Source organism: Equus przewalskii, chromosome 1 (assembly GCF_037783145.1).
Source record: "Equus przewalskii isolate Varuska chromosome 1, EquPr2, whole genome shotgun sequence".
Classification (NCBI taxonomy): Eukaryota; Metazoa; Chordata; class Mammalia; order Perissodactyla; family Equidae; genus Equus; species Equus przewalskii.
This window is the reverse complement of record NC_091831.1, coordinates 19,213,715-19,234,449: the sequence shown is the minus strand read 5'-3', so window position 1 is coordinate 19,234,449 and position 20,735 is coordinate 19,213,715. Positions and strand designations below refer to the sequence as shown.

The 20,735-nt window shown below is 42.1% G+C and overlaps 1 protein-coding gene across 18 annotated transcripts in view; it reads left to right on the top strand.

The window, feature by feature from the left end:
* ACSL5 (acyl-CoA synthetase long chain family member 5) overlaps nt 1-20,174 on the top strand; it is a 63,768-nt gene extending 43,594 nt beyond the window's left edge. For 14 of the 18 annotated variants that reach the window (XM_008539640.2, XM_070632521.1, XM_008539634.2 and 11 more), the window contains 19 exons: nt 1,173-1,237; nt 1,350-1,451; nt 3,050-3,149; nt 4,385-4,563; nt 5,598-5,630; nt 5,719-5,770; nt 6,549-6,622; nt 7,245-7,322; nt 8,427-8,561; nt 11,110-11,244; nt 11,758-11,853; nt 14,169-14,241; nt 14,516-14,604; nt 14,897-15,013; nt 16,866-17,009; nt 17,653-17,754; nt 18,252-18,323; nt 18,733-18,879; nt 19,909-20,174. In XM_008539640.2, coding sequence (XP_008537862.1) covers nt 1,173-1,237; nt 1,350-1,451; nt 3,050-3,149; nt 4,385-4,563; nt 5,598-5,630; nt 5,719-5,770; nt 6,549-6,622; nt 7,245-7,322; nt 8,427-8,561; nt 11,110-11,244; nt 11,758-11,853; nt 14,169-14,241; nt 14,516-14,604; nt 14,897-15,013; nt 16,866-17,009; nt 17,653-17,754; nt 18,252-18,323; nt 18,733-18,873 — 1,787 coding nt within the window. In that variant the 3' untranslated portion in view covers nt 18,874-18,879; nt 19,909-20,174. The remainder of the gene's footprint in view (nt 1-1,172; nt 1,238-1,349; nt 1,452-3,049; nt 3,150-4,384; nt 4,564-5,597; nt 5,631-5,718; nt 5,771-6,548; nt 6,623-7,244; nt 7,323-8,426; nt 8,562-11,109; nt 11,245-11,757; nt 11,854-14,168; nt 14,242-14,515; nt 14,605-14,896; nt 15,014-16,865; nt 17,010-17,652; nt 17,755-18,251; nt 18,324-18,732; nt 18,880-19,908) is intronic. The other 4 variants (XM_070632582.1, XM_070632590.1, XM_008539645.2 and 1 more) reach the window with 1 other exon arrangement.
* The last annotated feature ends 561 nt before the right edge of the window (nt 20,175-20,735 follow it).

Sequence of the window (20,735 nt, the reverse complement as noted above, 5' to 3'; positions counted from 1 at the left end):
CTCTATTCTAAGAAAATGTTTTAAATTTGAAAATATTTGTAGCATTATTTGAGGTGTCAAACTTGGAAGCAATCTGAATATCCACAATGAGATAAATCCAGCCGTAGGAGACCCTCCATCAGTTGGCAGTACTAAGGCCCTTGGAATCTCTACAGAGAAGATATTATAACATGGGAATGTGTATATCAAAACAGGGGAAGGAAGCAGGAACTAAAATATGTATGTGACATAAACATAACCCTGTAAAACTATGCAAAGGAACTAAAAAAGAAAATACCAGGGTTAATAAACGGTGTTTATGTGATGATATTATTGCTGACTCATATTGTCACTGGCTAATTGCCCTGAGGAACTCAAGGGTGGGTTTGGAAGCATTTAACTATTTCAAGTGATGCAGCCATCAACCACTCTGAACCAGACCAGGCCTCACCACAAGAGCACGCCTATGAACTTTGCCCCATTTTTAATACTAAGATCTCCTCTCTGGGAGGAGCTGAGGCCTTAATAGTGTAACCTGCAGCACATGTGGAAGCACATTTTCCAACTGAGCCTGCACAAGCAAATACCCACCTCTCCCTTTTGAATATTCATTTCCCATCTAAAATAAAAGGCCCCTGCTTCCCTTTGTCTGGGGACAGCCACGACTTTGGAAATAATTCCGCGTGGCCTCCTATTTGCGGCAAATAAGTCCTACTTTGTGTGACAACTACTTCTGGTGGAGAGTCTGATTTTTAACTCCCCAGGAGGCGAACCCACTTTTGATTCTATGACAATATTTTGATTTTTTTCTATATTTTTAAGAGCATGCATTTCTTTTATTATAGGGAAACTCAATTCAAGATTATCCACTACAGGCTGTTTGTGTTTACTTGTGGGCTAGTCCATACTTCACGGCTGTCTCTGAATACCTGTTACTCTGGAGGTCACATATTCCAACGCTGAACCACTCCTGCTTTGTAGCATTTCCTAAATGTTTCAAGTGTAGCTTGTAAGAATCTCTGCCTTTGAGAACTAAGTACTTACTGCCTTTGAATTTCCTTGGCACATAAGAGAAGCTCATATTCTTAGTGGATTTATCCTTTGTGTCTTGTCTCTTCCTAATCTCCTTTTACCTTCTCTGGTCCAAAGGATTTGCAACTGGAGCTAATTTTCTTTTAATGTTGTGTTTTTAGACAATGGGCCTTGCTTGGGATATAGAAAACCAAACCAGCCCTACAAATGGCTATCTTACAAACAGGTAAGTCAGGCCCACGGTTTTGGATAGATTCTTTTGCTAAGGCAGTATCCTGAGCTAATTTGTTCTCTTTGGGTCTTGACTGCTTTCTTTTTTCTTTCTCTCCCTTTTGTAGGTGTCTGATCGAGCAGAGTACCTGGGCTCCTATCTCTTGCATAAAGGGTACAAGCCATCACCAGACCAATTTGTTGGCATCTTTGCTCAGAATAGGCCAGAGGTAACTATGTGAAAGTTAAGTCAGGGAATTGAGTCAGCGTTGTCTACAGACTTTAAACCCCTCCCACAGAAGCAAGCTCTCTGACACTTGCTGATGACTTACCAAAGCTGTTTAAAGAGCTCATGTTCTTTATTGTTTCACTTGAAAGAGTTACAGTTTAGGGCCTCCTTAATTCCTGGTTGAATGTCTAGTGTAGGTGTCTGGACTTTCCCAGCCCATTATGGGCCATTTTAAGTCAGTCTGTTTGTTGTATGAGAAAAATAAGAAAGCTTTGAAGGACTGGCAAATAAGAGCTCGAGGACATTGTGGAAAAGGATATATTCCTATTAGAATTGGTACTTGCACGTTGTACCTGAGCTAGTAAACCAAGGCATCCGTTGCTACTGAGACTGACCATAGCCGTATTTCCACAGTGAGTTGCAAGCAGATTTTAGACATTAAGATGATTGGAATTAAACTTATCTCCAAGTTCAAGTTAAGTCAATAGACCCAACATCCTCAGAGAACATCTTTGAATGTTTCAGAATAGTTGGATAACATATGCTCACTACAACCAGTTGCTAAACTGAAAATCTGAGTGGGCTCTGGCTGCAGTTTTACATGAAGCTACTTACTCTATCTTTGTTACACCCAGCCTCAATAAGATGAGATATCCTTGACTCTAGTTCAGGAACTTAACACAAAACCTGGTGTATTGGCCTGCTAGGGATCCCATAACAAAATACCACAGACTGGGTGGCTTAACCAACAGAAATTTATTTTCTTACAGTTCTGGAGGCTGGAATTCCAAGTTAAAGGTGTCGACATCTTTGGTTTCTCCTTAGACCTCTTTTCTTGGCTTGCAGATGGCTGCCTTCTCACTGTGAACTCACATGGCCTGTCCTCTATCATCCTTGCCTCTCTTCCTCTTCTTGTAAGGATAACAGTCATATTGGATTATGACCTAACCCTTATGACCTCACTTAACTTTACTTCCTTAAAGGCCCTATCTCCAAAAACAGTCCCGGGGGGGTTAGGGCTTCAACGTGAATTGTTGGGGGACACAGTTCAGTGCGTCACACCGAGATTGACATTTAAGGCCTGCCATTATCGGATTCTGACCCACCTTTCCAATTCATTTCCTGTCACTCTTCACGATTCCTGATATATATGTAATGATGTCATGCTATCCTATCTTTGTTCATTCGTTGCCTTCTTCCTTGAATGACTTCTCTGCCTCCACTTCCATAACCAAATCCTACCAGGCCTTCAGAGCTCTGCCCAGTTTCCATCACTTTCCACAAAGCAGTCCCAGATAGCCTTTACCCCACCCCTCAAAGTGATCTCTGCCTCCTTAAAGCTCCCAGTGCTTTTCATACTTCTTACGGATGGAACTTACCACATTCTACCTTTGGATTCTGGTCTGCCTTTGTACTGTAGCTGTCTCTGTGCCTACCTATCTCCTTCATTTAACTGTACTTTACAGCATTAGCAGTGGCAGTCCCAAGGGCCCCATAGTGATTTTTTTTAGCACAAGGATACCAAATAATCATTTATTGGCTGAGTGACTCTTCCTTTTACGTGTTCCCTAGTCCTCATTTGAACTTCTCTCCATACAGTGGATCATCTCCGAGTTGGCTTGTTACACATACTCCATGGTAGCCATCCCCCTCTATGATACTTTGGGCGCAGAAGCCATCGTATACATCGTCAACAAGGGTAAAACTTTACTATTACATTGTAACTTGATTCTTTCTTAATGCTGAGTAATTCCTCCATATCTGCTTTTGTTACCAGACTTGCAATGCTGAAACCAGAACAGTGCTCAACTCTTTCTTGTCCTGTACTCCCTAGGTTATAATTTACAGGGAAGCTACAAAAAGCACATGAGGCAGGGATGTGCATAGACAGAAGGTTCAATGAAATGCCTCAAGGTGGCATAGTATGACAATATAGTTTAGAGATAAGATTATTTACTTTGGCCACACTGGATAAAAGGCCATAGAGGCCATAGACTAAATCACTTAATTGACTAAATCTCTGTGAAATGATTGATTTAATTTCCTATTTTTGTACCACGTCAGTACAGTTAACCAACATGTACCGATGTCTATGGTGTGTCTGTAGAAAAAATTATCATTGTTAGAGAAACAAGTACAAATTAAATAGGCAAGTAACAGCCCTTTCACATACCCAAGATGTCACTTTCTGTCACAGAACTAGTAGACTGAGTAGATCCATTTGAACTATAGACACAATCAGAAGTTTTCTACTTGTATAAGCAAGTATTAAAGCAAATGCTATCATTCAGCATCATAAAATAGTTGTCTGCTAAAATCCCATTTGCCCCTTCTTTTCTCTTCTCCTATTTCTTCGCTCCCCAAAATAAAACACATAGATGGGACCACTTCTAAGCAATTCATACACCTTGTCTGTATTCTTAAGCAGAAGAAATTTTGTGGCTCCTCTAGAAACCATAAACTGGGGGCCAGCCCAGTGGCGCAGCGGTTAAGTGTGCACATTCCGCTTCAGCGGCCCAGGGTTCACTGGTTTGGATCCCAGGTGCAGACAGGGCACTGCTTGGCAAGCCATGCTGTGGCAGGCGTCCCACATATAAAGTAAGGGAAGATGGGCACGGATGTGAGCTCAGGGCCAGTCTTCCTCAGCAAAAAAAGGAGGATTGGCAGTAGATGTTAGCTCAAGGCTAATCTCCCTCAAAAAGAAAAAAAAAAAGAAACTGTAAACCGTGTTGGCAGCATGCAAGAAAACTATGTGCTGTTTCAATTAAGCTCATTTATTATCAATGGAATGTTTCAGGTTTTATACATTATAAATCTGATTTGCAACATAATCTCCTTTGGGGACCCACTAGCTTTGAAATTTTCAAAAATCACTTCCTCCTTGCAAGACATACAGAGCAGGCTAGTGACCTCTGGCTCTATCTCTGCTTTCAGCCGATATTGCCACGGTGATCTGTGATACCCCCCAAAAGGCATCACTCCTGCTAGAGAATGTGGAGCAGGGCCTCGCCCCAGGCCTGAAAATGATCATCCTCATGGATCCCTTTGATGATGACCTAAAGCAAAGAGCGGAGAAAAGTGGAGTTGAGCTCTTGTCTCTGTGTGATGCCGAGGTATGGATCTGAAACTCAACTCACTGCTTGAAGTCTGGTCTGAACCATGGACAACTTGCAGGACATCTACACAAGAGCTCAGGCTGTTATTCTCCAAGGGTGGCAGGAGAGAAGTAAATTAGACTGATGCTGTGAAGCTCTGAGAATAATTTCCCCAAGACAACTCAGAAACCATGCCAGGGGTGAAGAAAGGTCTGTGGCCAGTGTGCACAGACTTCTAAGTAGATAATTTATAAATACAGAGGTCAGGGGTAGTTAAGGGTATAGTTCTGGAGCCAGGCTGCCTGGGTTCACGTTCCAGCTCTGCATGTATTGGTGAGGTGACCTTGGGCAAGTTACTCAACATCTCCCTTTCCCCTTCTGTAAAATGAGGTTAAAATAGTCCCTACCCTAGAGAGGAGTTGTAAAGAGTTAAAGGAGTTAATACATACAAAGTGCTCAGGATAGTGACTGATATGTAGTCAGCCTTGAAATGTCAACTATTCATATGATTCAAAAGGATTCAGGGGCCAGCCCTGTGGCCGAGTGGTGGTTTTCATGCTCTGCTTCAGCGGCAGAGGGTTTCACTGGTTTGGATTTTAGGCACGGACATGGCACCGCTCATCAGGCCACGCTGAGGCGGCATCCCACATGCCACAACTAGAAGGACCCACAACTAAAATATACAACTATGTACTGGGGGGATTTGGGGAGAAAATGCAAAAAAAGAAAGATTGGCAACAGTTGTTAGCCCAGGTGCCGATCTTTAAAAAAAGAAAAAGATTCAGCAATGGTCCTAGATGACTGAACCTTAAGAGTATGATGGAAAGTTTGGACATTTGGAATCTGCCCTCTTGAGGTTGCTATTCTAGAGAAACATGCTCTTCCCTGGTGCTTCCATTGTGCCTGACTGTTGGCTTCTGGGCCTGATCCATGTTGGAATTTTGGCTCTATTCCCACAGAGGCATTCTCATGGAAAAGGGAAAGAGAGGGCTCTATTTGTCATAAATCTGTCCATTTCAACTAATGTCTTTCTTGGTTTTCTGTTCATGTAGATTCTAGGCAAAGAAAACTTGAGAAAACCTGTGGTAAGTTTTCTTCTGCTTGAATTTGAGTCTTGCCATATGCAACTCTCAAAGTTCATAGCAGACTAAGCCTGTGTGCTTCCCCCTCTAGCCTCCTAGACCAGAAGACCTGAGCATCATCTGCTTCACCAGTGGGACCACAGGTCAGTACCCATGAAACTGTCCCAGAGGCCCCTGGTCAGCCAAAAACATGGGTCGAGTCACTGACCACTGGTGGGCTGGTAAATATACTCTAGAGTGAGCCCTGTCCGACTTTTGAGTATGCATGCCCAAATAGAAAAACATAAGCATAAGCAAATAAACTTCATTGAACACACTGAGAGGTGTTTACATGCTATGGATTTCAGGGGTCTTAAAGATGGCATCATAAAGTCAACTTTCTTCCCCAGCCCAACCAGTCTCTCAATTTGACACCACTGGAATGGTTTCACTCACTCAAAGTAACCCAATGATAGTTCTACACAGATCACTGTGTGTCCCCCAACCCTATCTGGCAGCTACCTATCTATTAGAACTCTTAATAGCTTTTAATGTGGCCCGTGATGACCTATGGTTATATTCATTTCATTGTGCCCAGTTTATAAGATATAACCTAGGTAATATTGTCATATCTGAAGCTTTAAACATAAAAACAATGGTGGTCACTTGGATGTTTTAAAAACTTTTACTGCATTGCTGTCTAAGATTATGGCTGTGCCCTGTGTAGTAGCAGAAGGCTCACGATGCTATCAGCAGTAGCTTCTCTAGGGGCGTTAATCATTCATAAACAGAGTCACATACCATTCATAAAAAGACATAGTGACAGGAGAAGCTCTTGGCTCTCTAGAAGAGAACCAATTGAATGTAGCTTCTTATTTCAAAGCCAAAGGCTACCTATTAATTACATAAAGGATCTTTCTCTCCACCTCTTGTTTCCTACAGGTGACCCCAAAGGAGCCATGATAACCCATCAAAATATTACTTCAAATACTGCTGCTTTTCTTAGATCTATGGAGGTCAGTGATCAATTGAAAAAGAGGAATTCCTAATTAAATTTCAATTGAAAATTCCTAATTAAAATAGGAATCTGCCATAAGATTTTAATCTTGAAATTAGAGAAGGCATAGAGGAAAAAAATAGGTTTAAGGCCTAAGTATGCACACATATCAGTGCCTCTTTGTCCAGAGGACTGTGCATTTTCACGTCTTGGTCTTTTAGGATCACTGCAGAGCTCTACACTCTGTGCAGTTAAGGGTACCTCTTACAGTTGTACAGTACATCACCTGCACAACCATATGTGGCAGTTCTGGGAAGGAGTAGTTTTTTAAAAATTAAAAAAATATTTTATTGAGATATGATTGACATATAACATTATGCTAGTTTCAGATGTACAACATAATGATTTGCGGTTTGGGTATATTGCAAAATGATCCCCACAATAAGTCTAGTTAACATCCATCACCACGCATAGTTACAAATTTTTTCTTGTGATGAAAACGTTTAAGATCTACTCTCTTAGCAAATTTCTAATATATAATACAGTATTACTAACTAGAATTAATAGTAGTTTTTAAATCTCCTTCGAAGAGAAAGTTGGATTAATACAATGTTGTCTCCTCTTTGTTCCCTGATCTGTAGGGTACTTTTGAGATCAACCTTGAGGATGTGACCATATCCTACCTCCCCTTGGCTCATATGTTTGAAAGGGTTGTACAGGTGAGTGTCCTATGTTCCTAGCAGGTATGTGAAGAGGGAGTCCTGACTTGCTAGTCCCACGTCTATTCCAAAGGGAACTCTACATCATTGACAGTCCTTTCTCTAAAGGGAAGGGCACAGACAGGGACTTGGTACAGCTGAGTCCCAGTCCTAGCATTACCTCTGCCTTGCTGTGGAGCCTTCCTCTGTGGATCTGTGTGTCCAAGAGGGCTAATGCTTCCTTCTGCTTCACACAGGGTACCTGCAAGACCAGTGAGGTCATAGCCAGGAGCTTGCTACCTATACTTAATTCTGAGCTGGGATACAAGACATTACTTCCCCTCTATAATTTTATTTTGGTTAAAATTTTTGAAAAGATCTAGGGTTAGAGCAAAGGAGGTTCCCCACAGAGGGCAGAGAAGGAGCATTTGACCAGGTAAGATCCAGAGCGTGTTAGGTGGAACCATCAGGATGGAGAGCTGGCAGAGAGCTGCCCATCTGTGAGTGGCCTCCAGGCTTTTCAGGCTATTCTGAGGCCAATGTGAGAACTGAAAGCAGTTCTGGCCTTTCAAAAACACAGGTGGTAATATAGATGGGAAATCCTTTCTTTGCTTAAATACCTCTTTAATCAGTTTATCTGTTGATGCATGAAATGGCAAAATGAAAGATTCAGTTCCTTGGGCTAAAATGTTGATATCTGATGAATAAAATATTGATTCTAATAAGCATATTTTTTTCACATTTTAACATTTCTGAAACTGAGACAGTTCAATTGTAGGGATGTTCTAGTTTAATTGGCAGTGTCTTTTCTAGGTACTTCATAATGAATGGCCTCTTACAAAGGATGATGTCTTAGTCAATCCCCCAGAGCTGTGGGTGGAGTAGGGGTGGGCCCTGAGTCTCACAATCTGTCTTATCTGTCCTGCCTCTGCCACAGAAATGAGTTTCCATCCTGTCCTGGGGGTAGGCTCTCAGAGTTTTGGATACCTGAAATGCGGGGGTGAGGGATGCTGCACAGGGAAAAGTACCCAAGGATGTCAACCTAGTTCCCCAATTCTGTCCAAGACAGGCCCCACCTGAAGTGGTCCTTTGACTCTGAGCCCTATTCTTTGGTTTTGCTTTTAGGCTGCTGTGTACACCTGTGGAGCCAAAGTTGGGTTCTTCCAAGGAGATATTCGGTTGCTGCCTGATGACATGAAGACTCTGAAGCCCACAGTGTTTCCCACGGTGCCTCGAGTCCTTAACAGGGTCTATGATAAGGTACTAACCTTGCTTCTGCTGGACTGGCCCTGAGATGAAGGAACTATCTTTGGCTTAGGACTGACTGAGGCTCTTAGGGACTCTATATTGCTAAGAAATTTGCTCTATTTCCACCCCCCGCTCCCTACAAGTATCTACTTACAGCCACACTTACAAATGCAGCCATGAAAAACCATAATAAATGAAACCCCCTTTCCTCTGGGTGAGATTATTTAGACCTGACCTGGAGAAAGAGCTCAATTCAGAGACTTGGGGAGCCCCTCAAAATTCAGCCAACTTACTGGGAAGTTGTTACTCTGATTTCATAACACCTACTGGTTATTGAGCTTCTTACTGAGGTGCCAGGCCCCATGGTAAACATTTGATATGCGTTCCTTCATTTAATCCTCACAAAAGCACAGGAAATCACCTACACTGATTATCCTAACTTACACATGAAGGGACTGAGCCTTGGAGGTTAAATAACTCGTTCAGAGTCATATCTAATACAGGGTGGGATCAGAATCACACTATCACATAATAGTTTTAGCTGTCATTGATCACTGCTCTTTTTTTCACTAGGGTTAGTAAAATTGTGATTTTTTTTCTAATTCAATCATTTCTCTTGCATTCATATGGAAGCTGAGATGCTTCCATAAAGGCATGACAAATATTTGATTCTTTTCCTTTATTTGTCAACATGCAAAATAATCAACTAGTGCCCCAGTGATCTTCAAAAATGGCCAATGAGATTTTTTCTTTGTAACATTATGAACTTGTGATTTGCATATTTGTATGTCTAATCCATTTCAGCTGCTCTTCTTGATGTTCAGATTATCCCATTTGGGAAGTTGGGAGCCCCATCAGTTGCTCCTGTGTCCTTTTGATATGACCCCAGTAGTCTTAGATAGTTCCGGCACAAGAGGTCCCAAGCTCATCTTGTATGTTTCTCACCCAACTCTTGGATTGACTAATTTCTCCAAGGAGCCCTTGGAACCGAGATTTGAACTCAGGCAACATAATAAAATAACAGAGGCCAGGCTCGTAAGCATGAGCTCAATCATCTCATAATTCTACAGGCATGGGAGCTCTGAGAAAATAACACCTGGTCATTCTTCACATGCCTTGGACCCTACCCTTGAGATTATAACATTCCTCTTCACACTTGGGAATCTCACTAGGTGCTATCCTGGGGCTCCAGGGACAGGGCAGGCAGCAATCTAGAACACAAATGACCACTGGACATTAAAAGCCCTGGTTTCTAACAGAATTGTTAACAATTCTCGCAGTTCCTCATCATGTTATGGAATTATTAGATTTGGTTGTTCTCATGGTTTTTGTTCATGTTGTTGGCATTTTTTATTTTTGAGGGATAGTTACTTTATAATATGGTAATATTTAACACACAGTTCACTTATAGAACATATTTTTAAAATAGAGGACATCATTCACTTGAGTCTCTCAATTCCAGCTCTTTGTCAGTGACTTAGGAGGAAGTTGAGTCTTGTGAATATTGAAGAAAGAGAAATCTCTTAAGGTTGAGAGAGGGATTGGGAATGACACAATGCAGGCAGCATTTGAGTGTAGATCTTGGAAAGAAGCGGAGAGATATTGGCAAATTGATAGTACAGATGTGAGCAGATGCTTGAAGCCTAGAGCACAGTTGGTATTAGGTGGTGAGGATGAGCAGCCCTGTTTGACTGGGGGCCAAGAAATGAGAGTGCAAATATGGAAGACAGCTGAAGAGGCATTCTTTGAATTTGGAACTGGAAAATAACTTTGATTTCCTTGAATCTGATTTCCAGTAGGATGGAATCTTGAAGGCCAGAATATGGAGTTCAGGATTTAATTTTGGAAAAAGGGACTTTCTTTGAGTTGTACTCGGCAGCTCCTTTGGCAAGACTGTGGTTGTTGGGTTTTAGAGGCCAGAGTTTTTAGTGTGGTTGTTGGATTTTAGAGGCCACGGTGAAGCCAGAGTCAGGGAGAGGAGGGAAATCATGTGAGCTGGGGCAATAGTGTCAGCATTAAGCCCAAAAGGAAGAAATAGTCTCAGTAGGAAGTCTGTTGGGTTTTGTATGGGGTGGCTAAAGGAACTTTAGTTACAGAGAAAGGTGGTATTTCTCCAAGTTTAGCGTATGTAAGTATCAAAGGAGCAAGGGGAGGGAGAGGTGGTGCTCCTTTGAAAAATCAGATTCTTAGGCACCTTCCTTAAGCTACTAAATCAAAAGCCCTAGGGTGGGCCCACTGAGCTGTTTTTTTAATCTAGTACTCCCAGATGACTTTGTAAGTAAATGCTGACCACTTTTTGAGGACATGCTTATTTCAGTTGTCAAAGTTGTCTGCCAAGGACGAGGAATCAGAGGAGATGGAGCCCTGTATGTATGTCCTAAGTTCACTTCTTTCTTAGTGTGGCCATAATTCTCTGGGTTCCTCATTATCCAGCAACCCAGTTCATGCATGAGAGCCACTTCCTTATGAACCCAGAAGGCACCATCTCCTGCTCACTGAAGAATGGCCTTGGTGAGTGTCTCCAATAGGTTTCCAACTAAGAGGAGTTATCACCCTACAGGTACAAAATGAAACCAAGACACCCTTGAAGAAGTTCTTGTTGAACTTGGCTGTTGCCAGTAAATTCAGTGAAGTGAAAAGAGGTGTCATCAGGCGTGACAGTATCTGGGACAAGCTCATCTTTGGAAAGATCCAGGTAGGTTGGGTGGGTCCTGGACAGAACCAGGCAAATATCTGGGCTGCCCACTGACCTAGCGTACTCTGCTTTCCCTCTGATGGTTGAGCGTCTGGAGATACTTTCACACTTTCTGTGTTCACTCACCATTTGAGATCTCTCTCGGACAACTTTGTCATTAAACAGAATTGGTCAAAAAGCAGAAAACAGATTTTACTTAGGTTCTATCATTCCCTCTTATTCTCATAAGTTGTCTGTTAAGATTATAAGTAATTTGAAGGGCCCAAGAATACAAATTATTTGAGAAAATGTTTTAAAAACTACAGGTCTGGTCCCAGCTATGAATGGTGGTGACAATAATAGCTCACGTTTTAAGTGTTTTTCCACAACACCAGGCCCTATTCTAAGAGCTTTGTAAATTAACTAGTTTAATTCTTAGAACAACACTGGGTAGGCTGTTGTACCCATTTTGCGGTGGAGGAAACTGAAGCCAAGGAAATAGGTTTCAGCAGGTCTTTTGTTTCTACTAACCAGGCCAGCCTGGGAGGGAGGGTTCGCTTGTTGCTCACCGGAGCTGCCCCCATCTCCGCTCCCATCTTGACGTTCTTCCGTGCGGCATTGGGATGTCAGGTAAGCCAAGCAGCTTCTCTGAAGATAGCTTATTTCACTTTTGCACATGTAAAGCTCAGTGTTGAAGTAAAAATTGAAAAACTGAAAAGTACCAAAGAGAAAGTCACCCCAAATCTCAAAATCAAGAGAAAAAAACTTTCTAGTCACCTTTTTATGCATCTGTGTACAGAAACCTTTACATAAATGACATCAGTGTTCTAAAATACTTGTTAAACAGTGTCCCATCAACATTGCTCCCTGTCAAATAAATATCTACATCATTTTAATGGTTTTGTAATAGCTTATTGAATGTTCCCAAATAACCAGTCTCCTATTGATGGACACTTGAGTTGCCTTTTTTTTTTTTTGCTGTTATAATCAATGAAGTGATAAGAATATTTGTGTATCCTTTAGTATTTATGCTGTTATCTACTTAGGATAAATCCCTCCAAGCAGGGATGATTGGGTCAAAGTATATAGGATTTTGGGATTTTTCTTTTGAGGAAGATTAGCCCTGAGCTAACATCTACCGCCAATTCCCCTCTTTGCTGAGGAAGATTGGCCCCGAGCTAACATTCATGCCCATCTTCCTCCATTTTTTATATGTGGGACGCCTGTCACAGCATGGCTTGATAAGCAGTGCACAAGTCCGTGCCAGGGATCCGAACCGGCGAACCCCGGGCCGCCAAAGCGGAGCATCCGAAGCAGTGTACCACTGTGCCGGCCCCCAAAGTATACAGGCTTTTTTTACATGTTAATGTAGATTATCACACTTCCCTCCAGAAAGGTCTTGTCTTTTTTATACGTTCCTGCAAATAATGCATGAGACCTTGTATAGCCACATTCTTGCCAGGGACAGGCTTTTTCAATCACTTAAATCTTAGCCAATCAGATACATAAAAAATCGTATTGCAGTTTTATTTCTTTTATTCACACTGAACATCTTTTCTATTGCTTATCAGCACTTGTATTTCTTTCATGAATACTCTGTTACTTTCTTATCGAAAAATGGGCAAAGGATAATTTACTTCTGTTTCATGTTACTTTCTAAGAGTTCTTCATATAGTAATGATGTTAATCTTTGTTGTGTTAGAAATATTTTTCCTAGTCTCCTCTTTTTGCATTTTGTATTGCTGCATAAAAGTTTCAAATGTTTATGTAGTCAAACTGATTAATCTTTTCTATTTGTGGTTTTTGAATTGCTTAGACAGGGCTTCCTAACCTCCAATATTTCATAAGACTGTTTTCATCCAGATTTTCTGGTAATCTTATGGTGTTACTTTTTTTCCAATTAAGTGTCTGCTCCATCTGGAATTTAGTACAAGGGCTTGAGCATGGATATTGTCTCTCTTTTTTTTTTTTTTTTTCTCCAAATGGCTAACTAGTTTGTCCATTCGACCGACATGCACAGCATGAGTGAAAGAGATAGGCTTGTCCTCACAGAGTGTCCCATATCTGGATAACCACCATCAAAAAACATTCTGAATTGATACCAAGGCCAGGGGTCCTCTAGTCTTTCAAACTAGCCCCCTCTTGGCCATTCTTAACACTTTCTTTTCCTTCGGCCCCTAAAACCAATAGATCAGAAGGTCCTACACCCCTTTCAGAAATGCCTTGCTCTACCAACTCTGCCCATCACAGGCCACACCCCTCACTGCAGCAGCCCATGCACTTGTTTCCCCTACCAGTCTCTCTCCTGTCAAGATATCTTCTATACCAGGGGTTGGCAAACTGCAGCAGAGGCCAAATCTATCCCTTTGCCTGCTTTTATAAGTAAAATTTTAGTGGAACACAGCCATACCCATTCATTTATGTATTGTATACTGCTGCTTTCATGCTACATTGGCAGAGTTAAGTAGTTGAGACAGAGACCAGATGGCTCAAAAAGCTGAAAATATTTACTATCTGGTACTATTGAGAAAAAGCCTGCCAACCCCTGTTCTATACCACAGCCAGAGCTATTTCTCTTAAAAAATCCTACTCACTTTCTCCAGTTCGTTCAGTAGTGCTCCATTGCCTAGGTTCAAGACCAGTTGACATTGGGTTGCACATCCCTTAAGGAACAACTCGCATTTTCCTATCAACTTGAAATGCCACATTTCCCAAAGTATAGTATAAGATTCCATAATTTGGTCTATTTCTGGACCCTTTTGGTTTTTGAGTGAATCCCCAATTGTAAAGACTTAGCAGCTCGGGTATGAATTCAAGGTATTAGGACACTAAGTGAACTAACTCCAACCCTCAAAGACCTTGCTTTTCCCATGTCTTGCCATAGGGCACAGCCAGCTCATGCTTTATCTTGAGTAAGTCTCAAAGCCTTTCTTTGGTTTCCCCAGGTGTTTGAGGCTTATGGTCAAACAGAATGCACTGCTGGGTGTACAGTTACATCACCTGGGGACTGGACATCAGGTAGGCTCTCCATCTAGTGGGCGGGAGGTGCCATGGTTGGGAGAAGAGTTCTAACTGAACTAGGACTTAGGAGTTTGGATAACCTCAGTGGTCTAGATGAATGTGGCAAATGCCAAACTCAAGTTTTGGTCTAGGCCTTCCTATCTTGGCTGTCCAGCAGGTGCCAGATGATTTTTCAGTCATTCTTTTAGAGTCAATCCATAAATCTCTCTGATATAGCTGGAATTATCGCCATTTTATGGTTTCCCAGCTGACTTGGTGTGGTGTGTTCTAGGCCATGTTGGGGTCCCCTTGCCTTGCAATTACGTGAAGCTGGAAGATGTGGCTGACATGGACTACTTTTCAGCAAACAATGAAGGAGAGGTGGGTACCGGTCGTCACGTCCAGACAATCATGGTGGGGATGTTTGTAACAGAAAGAACACACAATTGTGAGCAGGCTTGGGTTTGACTTGTTTGAGATCTTTCATAAGGATCTGAGCCTCACTTTCCTATCCCCCACAATGGGGATTAAAATCTGGGCTCTTCACGTCGTAGTAACCTGTAGCTCTTCACACCAACGACTGATTTAAGGTGGGAGCAGGTGTTTTGTAAAGTACCCAAGCCGGGAGTAACAGCCTTTGCTATTGTCACCACCTGTACCACCTGATGTTTAGGTCTGCATCAAAGGCACCAACGTGTTCAAAGGATACCTGAAGGAGCCTGAGAAGACAGAGGAAGTCCTGGACAAGGATGGCTGGCTTCACACAGGAGACATCGGTCGCTGGCTCCCGGTGGGTGTTTCTTCAAAGCTCCTGGGAGTCTATGCTACTGGATTGGGGAAAACCATCTGCTTATCAGGAAGATGTGCAGACATGCAAACAGATTAGTCAGCTGAGTTGGGATGGCTCCTTTGACAATGGAATAGACTTGCTCACAGATGAAGGAAAATTAGGTACCTTTTCCGGGGGAGGGGTGTAACGGTCTGATTGTTGTTTTCTTTTGTTTTACTTTTCTTGAGGCAGAAATTGTGATCTGATAACTCCATGGGCCTGTAACATCTGCCTTTCATGAGTTTCAAAGGACTAAGTTTCTTCCCGCTTAATATACAGAGCTATATCAAAACAAGGAAGCAGGATTTCTAAACGAGGTGTATGCAGAGGCTAGTTTTTGCCTGTCAGTCACAGCCTTTCTCTGTGGAAGACAGAGACATTTTTTTAAGCATAGCTTGCTGATATGCAATCAGTAGTCGTCTCTGTCAACCCCATCTGTTTTCCTAAGAGAGGAAATTATTGCCTGATAGCGATGCAGCCTTAGAAGCCCTGCAGGGGGGCTGGCCCCGTGGCCGAGTGGTTAAGTTTGTGCGCTCCGCTGCAGGCGGCCCAGTGTTTCGTTAGTTCGAATCCTGGGCGCGGACATGGCACTGCTCATCAGACCACGCTGAGGCAGCGTCCCACATGCCACAACTAGAAGAACCCACAACGAAGAATACACAACTATGTACCGGGGGGCTTTGGGGAGAAAAAGGAAAAAATAAAATCTTTAAAAAAAAAAAAAAAAAAAAAGAAGCCCTGCAGGGGATTTTCCAAGAGATCTCCTCTCTGAGAAGTTTTTGTCTACTACGTACTGGGGGAGTGCGAATGTAATCGTATCTTAAATCTCCTTCCTTGCTCAATATTCTCAAGATTTATGTGACATTTAAGGAATGCTTGACAATGAGACCTTCAAGAACACTGGTTCAAATGATGTATTTCATAGATTTGGGTCTAGGTGTATCTTGCTAACATATCTGTTTCTGTATAATAAGAGTTCCCTGCTCTGATTAGCCTAGAATGTAGGCAATAGATGGGCCCCCACACTGGAGTTATAAAGGACTGAGCCTTATGAATCACCTCCAGATAATGTCTGTTAGGCTGAAATGATGGCGAATTTCTTAAGTCAGGCTTGTTGATGGTTCCAGGGTTGGTTCAGTCTATTGTCCTACTTAGGGTGTGATCATGTGGACTGTATTTGCCACTTGTCCCAATTCTATAACTCAAATCCCTAAGAACCTAAGCTCCTCAGACCAATTAGCTCAGAGAAATGAAGCTGCAAATAACCTCTGGTGGCTGGGCAGAGAGCCCTCGCAGCCCTGCTTCTGTCCTAACAAGCACAATTATTGACTTGTCTGATTAGCATTAGCACAGCAGAGCTGTTGTAGCCTGCTCTGGATCTAACAGGAGGGCTCCATTAAAGGGAGTCAGGGAGGGCACGATCTAACTGAGTCAAACGTCTTAATAGAGAATAACTCCTTCCCTAGTGAGGAGCATTCTGGAAATGGAGTAATTGAAAATTAAGTTATTGGAAGTTCAGAGCTGCAAAATTTCTTCGTGGGATGAGGCCACCATTTACACCACCCCAGAAGGTTCTAGGGACTTTTTCTGAGGCTGCCTATTGACTCTCCATATAGACAAAGTGTAGACAGGTTCTTGCTGGAAGCTGCTTCCCTTCCTTTCCCCTAAGCCAAGAAAGAGAACTAAAAGATTGCTCAAAAGTCTCTAGAGAAGTCAAGTTTAAAGAAGGAAGATAACTGTGACTTTGCCACTCTCGCCACTGACACGATCCACAGGGCTCAACCACACTGACGCTGTTATCTGTCTCCCATAGAATGGAACTCTGAAGATCATTGACCGTAAAAAGAATATTTTCAAGCTGGCCCAAGGAGAATACATCGCTCCAGAGAAGATAGAAAATATCTACACCAGGAGTAGACCGGTGTCACAGATATTTGTACACGGGGAAAGCTTACAGGTAATACGTTGTTTTAACAATAGCCCCTTTCAGGCACAGACCATGCTGATTCCCATAGCTACAGGAAATCTGTATAGGTGGGTTTAGGATGAGCAGATCTGAGCTTATAAACTAAAGAAATGAAGCCACATCCAAACCTCAAATAACGCAATATAAGTAAAAAAAAAATTTTTGAAACTATGATAGACTCTGTAAGTCAGTGAGTAGAATTGTTAAAACCGTTATAGTAAAGTGTAGCCATTTAGTGAAAAAGAACCCCACGCTGCACTTAGTTTCCACTATAATGAGAGTTCCTCGGGTACAAACTGTTTTCTATATACTGTGCTTATACTTAGCCTTTTGGGAGTTGCGGAAGGTTGATATGGACAGGCCAAAGATACCTTAAGCTTAATGTTGAACACGATTTCTTTTTGAACAATCGAATTTGAATAGAAGATTTTTGTAAAGAGATGTCAAGTGGGAAAATGGGATTAGAGTTCCATGAGGGTTTGAAACACATGGTGAGAAAGGAGTAGGATACTAGTCCTGAATTTGAGGTCTTGGAAAATGTCTGTTATAGAAATATAATCCCGCTTGCTTTACCCACGGTGGGGCAGGCTACACAGTTCTCATATGCCCCCGTGCTTTTGTTTCCTTTCCATAGTCATCCTTAGTAGGAGTGGTGGTTCCTGACCCAGATGTGCTGCCCTCATTTGCAGCCAAACTTGGGGTAAAGGGCTCCCTTGAAGAACTGTGCCAGAACCAAGTAAGTCTCACTATGGAAAGCTTTATGCACCCCATGGGTGCCTGTCATGGGAGAGGGGAGGCCCCACCAGCTCGGGCACCCATGGGTTCCCAGAGCCACCTCTCTGGAAGAACAGACTCTTCCTGCATTTGTGACAGGTGGCTGCAGTCTAAACAGATTGATTTTATCAGGCTGGAGGATAGGATGGGGAGTTTAAAAACAACAACAACAAAACTCTATTCTTTTTGTAGTAATGAGTTCACTGTGGGGCAAAAAGTTGGGAAATAGAAAATTTAAAATGCCATCCAGAAAAAAACTGTTAATATTTAGATTCGCCTTTTCTTATCATTAATTTTTTTCTTTGAGCAATACTAGGCATAAAATGTGCTTCTACACACTCTAAATCCTACTTTGGTCCTGATGGCCTTTTCTAGGCATTTTGAGTTGGTCCTTGCATAGCCTTTCATTTGGGCTGATTTTCAAAGAGCCATGCTTTAAGCTATGTTTGATATTCTTAGGTTGTAAAGGAAGCCATTTTAGAAGACTTGCAGAAAACTGGGAAAGAAGGTGGCCTTAAATCCTTTGAACAGGTACGTCTACTGATGTTATCCTGGTCTCTCAAGTCACACTAGAAAGTTTTAAAGTTCGTATTGATAATGGAGTTTAAATGTATATTTTCCAAGGAATTGGTTTTAGATTTCTGCACCGTCAACCCATTAACTACGAATAGCAGTGACCTTCTGTATTACTTGTAAGGTCCCTTTTGCTGTTCACAATCCTTTCTCCCTTCTCCCTACTTCTTTCTTTCCCGGATTATAAGTATGTGCCAATGGGCACGTGTTATGGTTCTCCTTACCCTCCTACTTCATCAACCCCACTTTTATAAGGTGAAACATTGTTTAAGGTTCTTCACAGAGCACTTAGAGTGCTCTGCAGAAAAGTCCAAATCTCTAATAAACACGTATGCGTGTATGTGTGTGTGTTCTTCTTCTCTTCCAGGTAAAAAACATCTTTCTTCATCCAGAGCCATTTTCCATTGAAAATGGGCTCTTAACACCAACATTGAAAGCAAAGCGGGGAGAGATTTCCAAGTACTTCCAGAGCCAAATCAACAGCCTGTATGACAATATCCAGGAGTAGGTTAAGGTACTTATGGCTGGAAGGGACTCGGAGGTAGACTGCCTTGTGGGAATATGGATTAAAAATTAATCTTACATTCATTTTTTTGTCTTCCTGTCTAGGTTTGTGGGCTCTTTTTTTTTTTTTTTTTGATGAGGAAGATTGGCCCTGAGCTAACATCTGTTGCCCATCTTCCTCTTTTTTTTTTTTCTCCCCAAGGCCCCCCCCCAGTACATAGTTGTATATCCCAGCTGTAGGTCATTCTAGCTCTTCTATGTGGGATGCCACTATAGCATGGCTTGATGAGCAGTGTGTATGTCTGCACCCAGGATCCGAACTGGCGAACCCCGGGCCGCTGAAGCGGAACGCACAAACTTAACCATTCAGCCATGGGGCCGGCCCGTCTGTTGTTTTACCTACTAAATTATCAAACCATAGTTTTGGGGGTTTTTAAAAATATTAAGCGAGAGACTTACAATGTGGAGGCTTAGCCCTGAACTAAATCAATCTTGTCCTTCCCCTCTTAAATGTTGCCGACATTTAGGTTTTAGGGCCACTTTTATCAACATACCTTTCTTCCAGGTCCATTCGTATTCTGTCCCTTCCTCATGATCTCCAACCTTTATAAGTGACCACTCATTCAAGGGCCAAAGTGACCCTCTGTGACATTTTCCCCATTTTATAGTAAGCCTAACTTTTTGACAGTCCCAACACTTAGGCCTTCCAATGTTCAAATTAAGAATCTGTAAGTTCTGAAAGTCTGTTTCTAATTTGTTTTCTGACTACGCCACAGAATCACTAAGATTTTAAACTGAGATTTAACCTATCACTAATATTAATTATATCTGTGACAAAAATTTTTACTAAGTACTCCTGTGTACACTGAAGTCTGTGTACAGAAGGGAAAAGTTTGATCTTACAGAAAATTTCCTAAACACTCTAGTTTCTCGGACTTGGGAGAATTAGACATTGGGCCTGACATGTTGCCCAAAAAGAATGTTCTTAAAGTGTTACCTACAGTAAGTAGTATCTGTTGACGAAATCTGTTCCTCGCAGTTTGCTGCCGAGCTGGAAGCTGTGGGGCAAGGAGCTGAAACTTACCTCAAGTGCACTCTTCCAGTAAATGAGGCAAGCACTGAGTCAAAACCTCCTGACTGAGAAAAAATGACCTATGGGCAAGCATGACACACCTACACAACAGGCAATCTTCTGTCAAGGAACCAACTGATCTTTTCTGCCCTGGACTCGTTTCTGCTGTACCCCAGGCCACAGATGTTGCTTCCACTTGTAAAATCTTTAGAATAAACAACTGCAGATACTTATATTGTGGTGTTTGTTTCCTCATGAACCATGATGAGAATCAGCCTTAGACTGAGGCCACTTACCAATCATGTAAGCTGGTAACTCTCACTAGCATTACCTGGCTGCACACTAGAATTACCTGGGAGCTTAAAAAAATGCTAATGCATGGGTGCCACTTCAGGGATTCTGATTAACCAGGTGTGGGGTATAACCTGGGCATTGGGATTTTTAAAAGGTCCAAGGTGATTCTAATATGCAACCAAGTTTGATAACTACTGAGGAAAACCATCTTGAGAGGCCCAGGCTGTCTTATCCCACAGTCGTAAGTAACAAAACAAAAACCAGCTAAGCTCAAACTCTAGCTGGGTACGATTCTTGTTCTTTCTCCTTCACCGTTTTTCTAAGTAGTCTTGAATAGTGCTCCTTTCTGGCCTGTAAGTGGAGTTAAGGAGAATGTTCCTGGATGGTCTTTCTAAACTTGGAGCCCAGAAAAGCTGAAGAAATGTCTATTCTTGAGTAGCTGAAACAAAAGAGAAGGTAGGAATTAACTTCACAGGTCCCTGCAGTCTAGCCCCATCAGC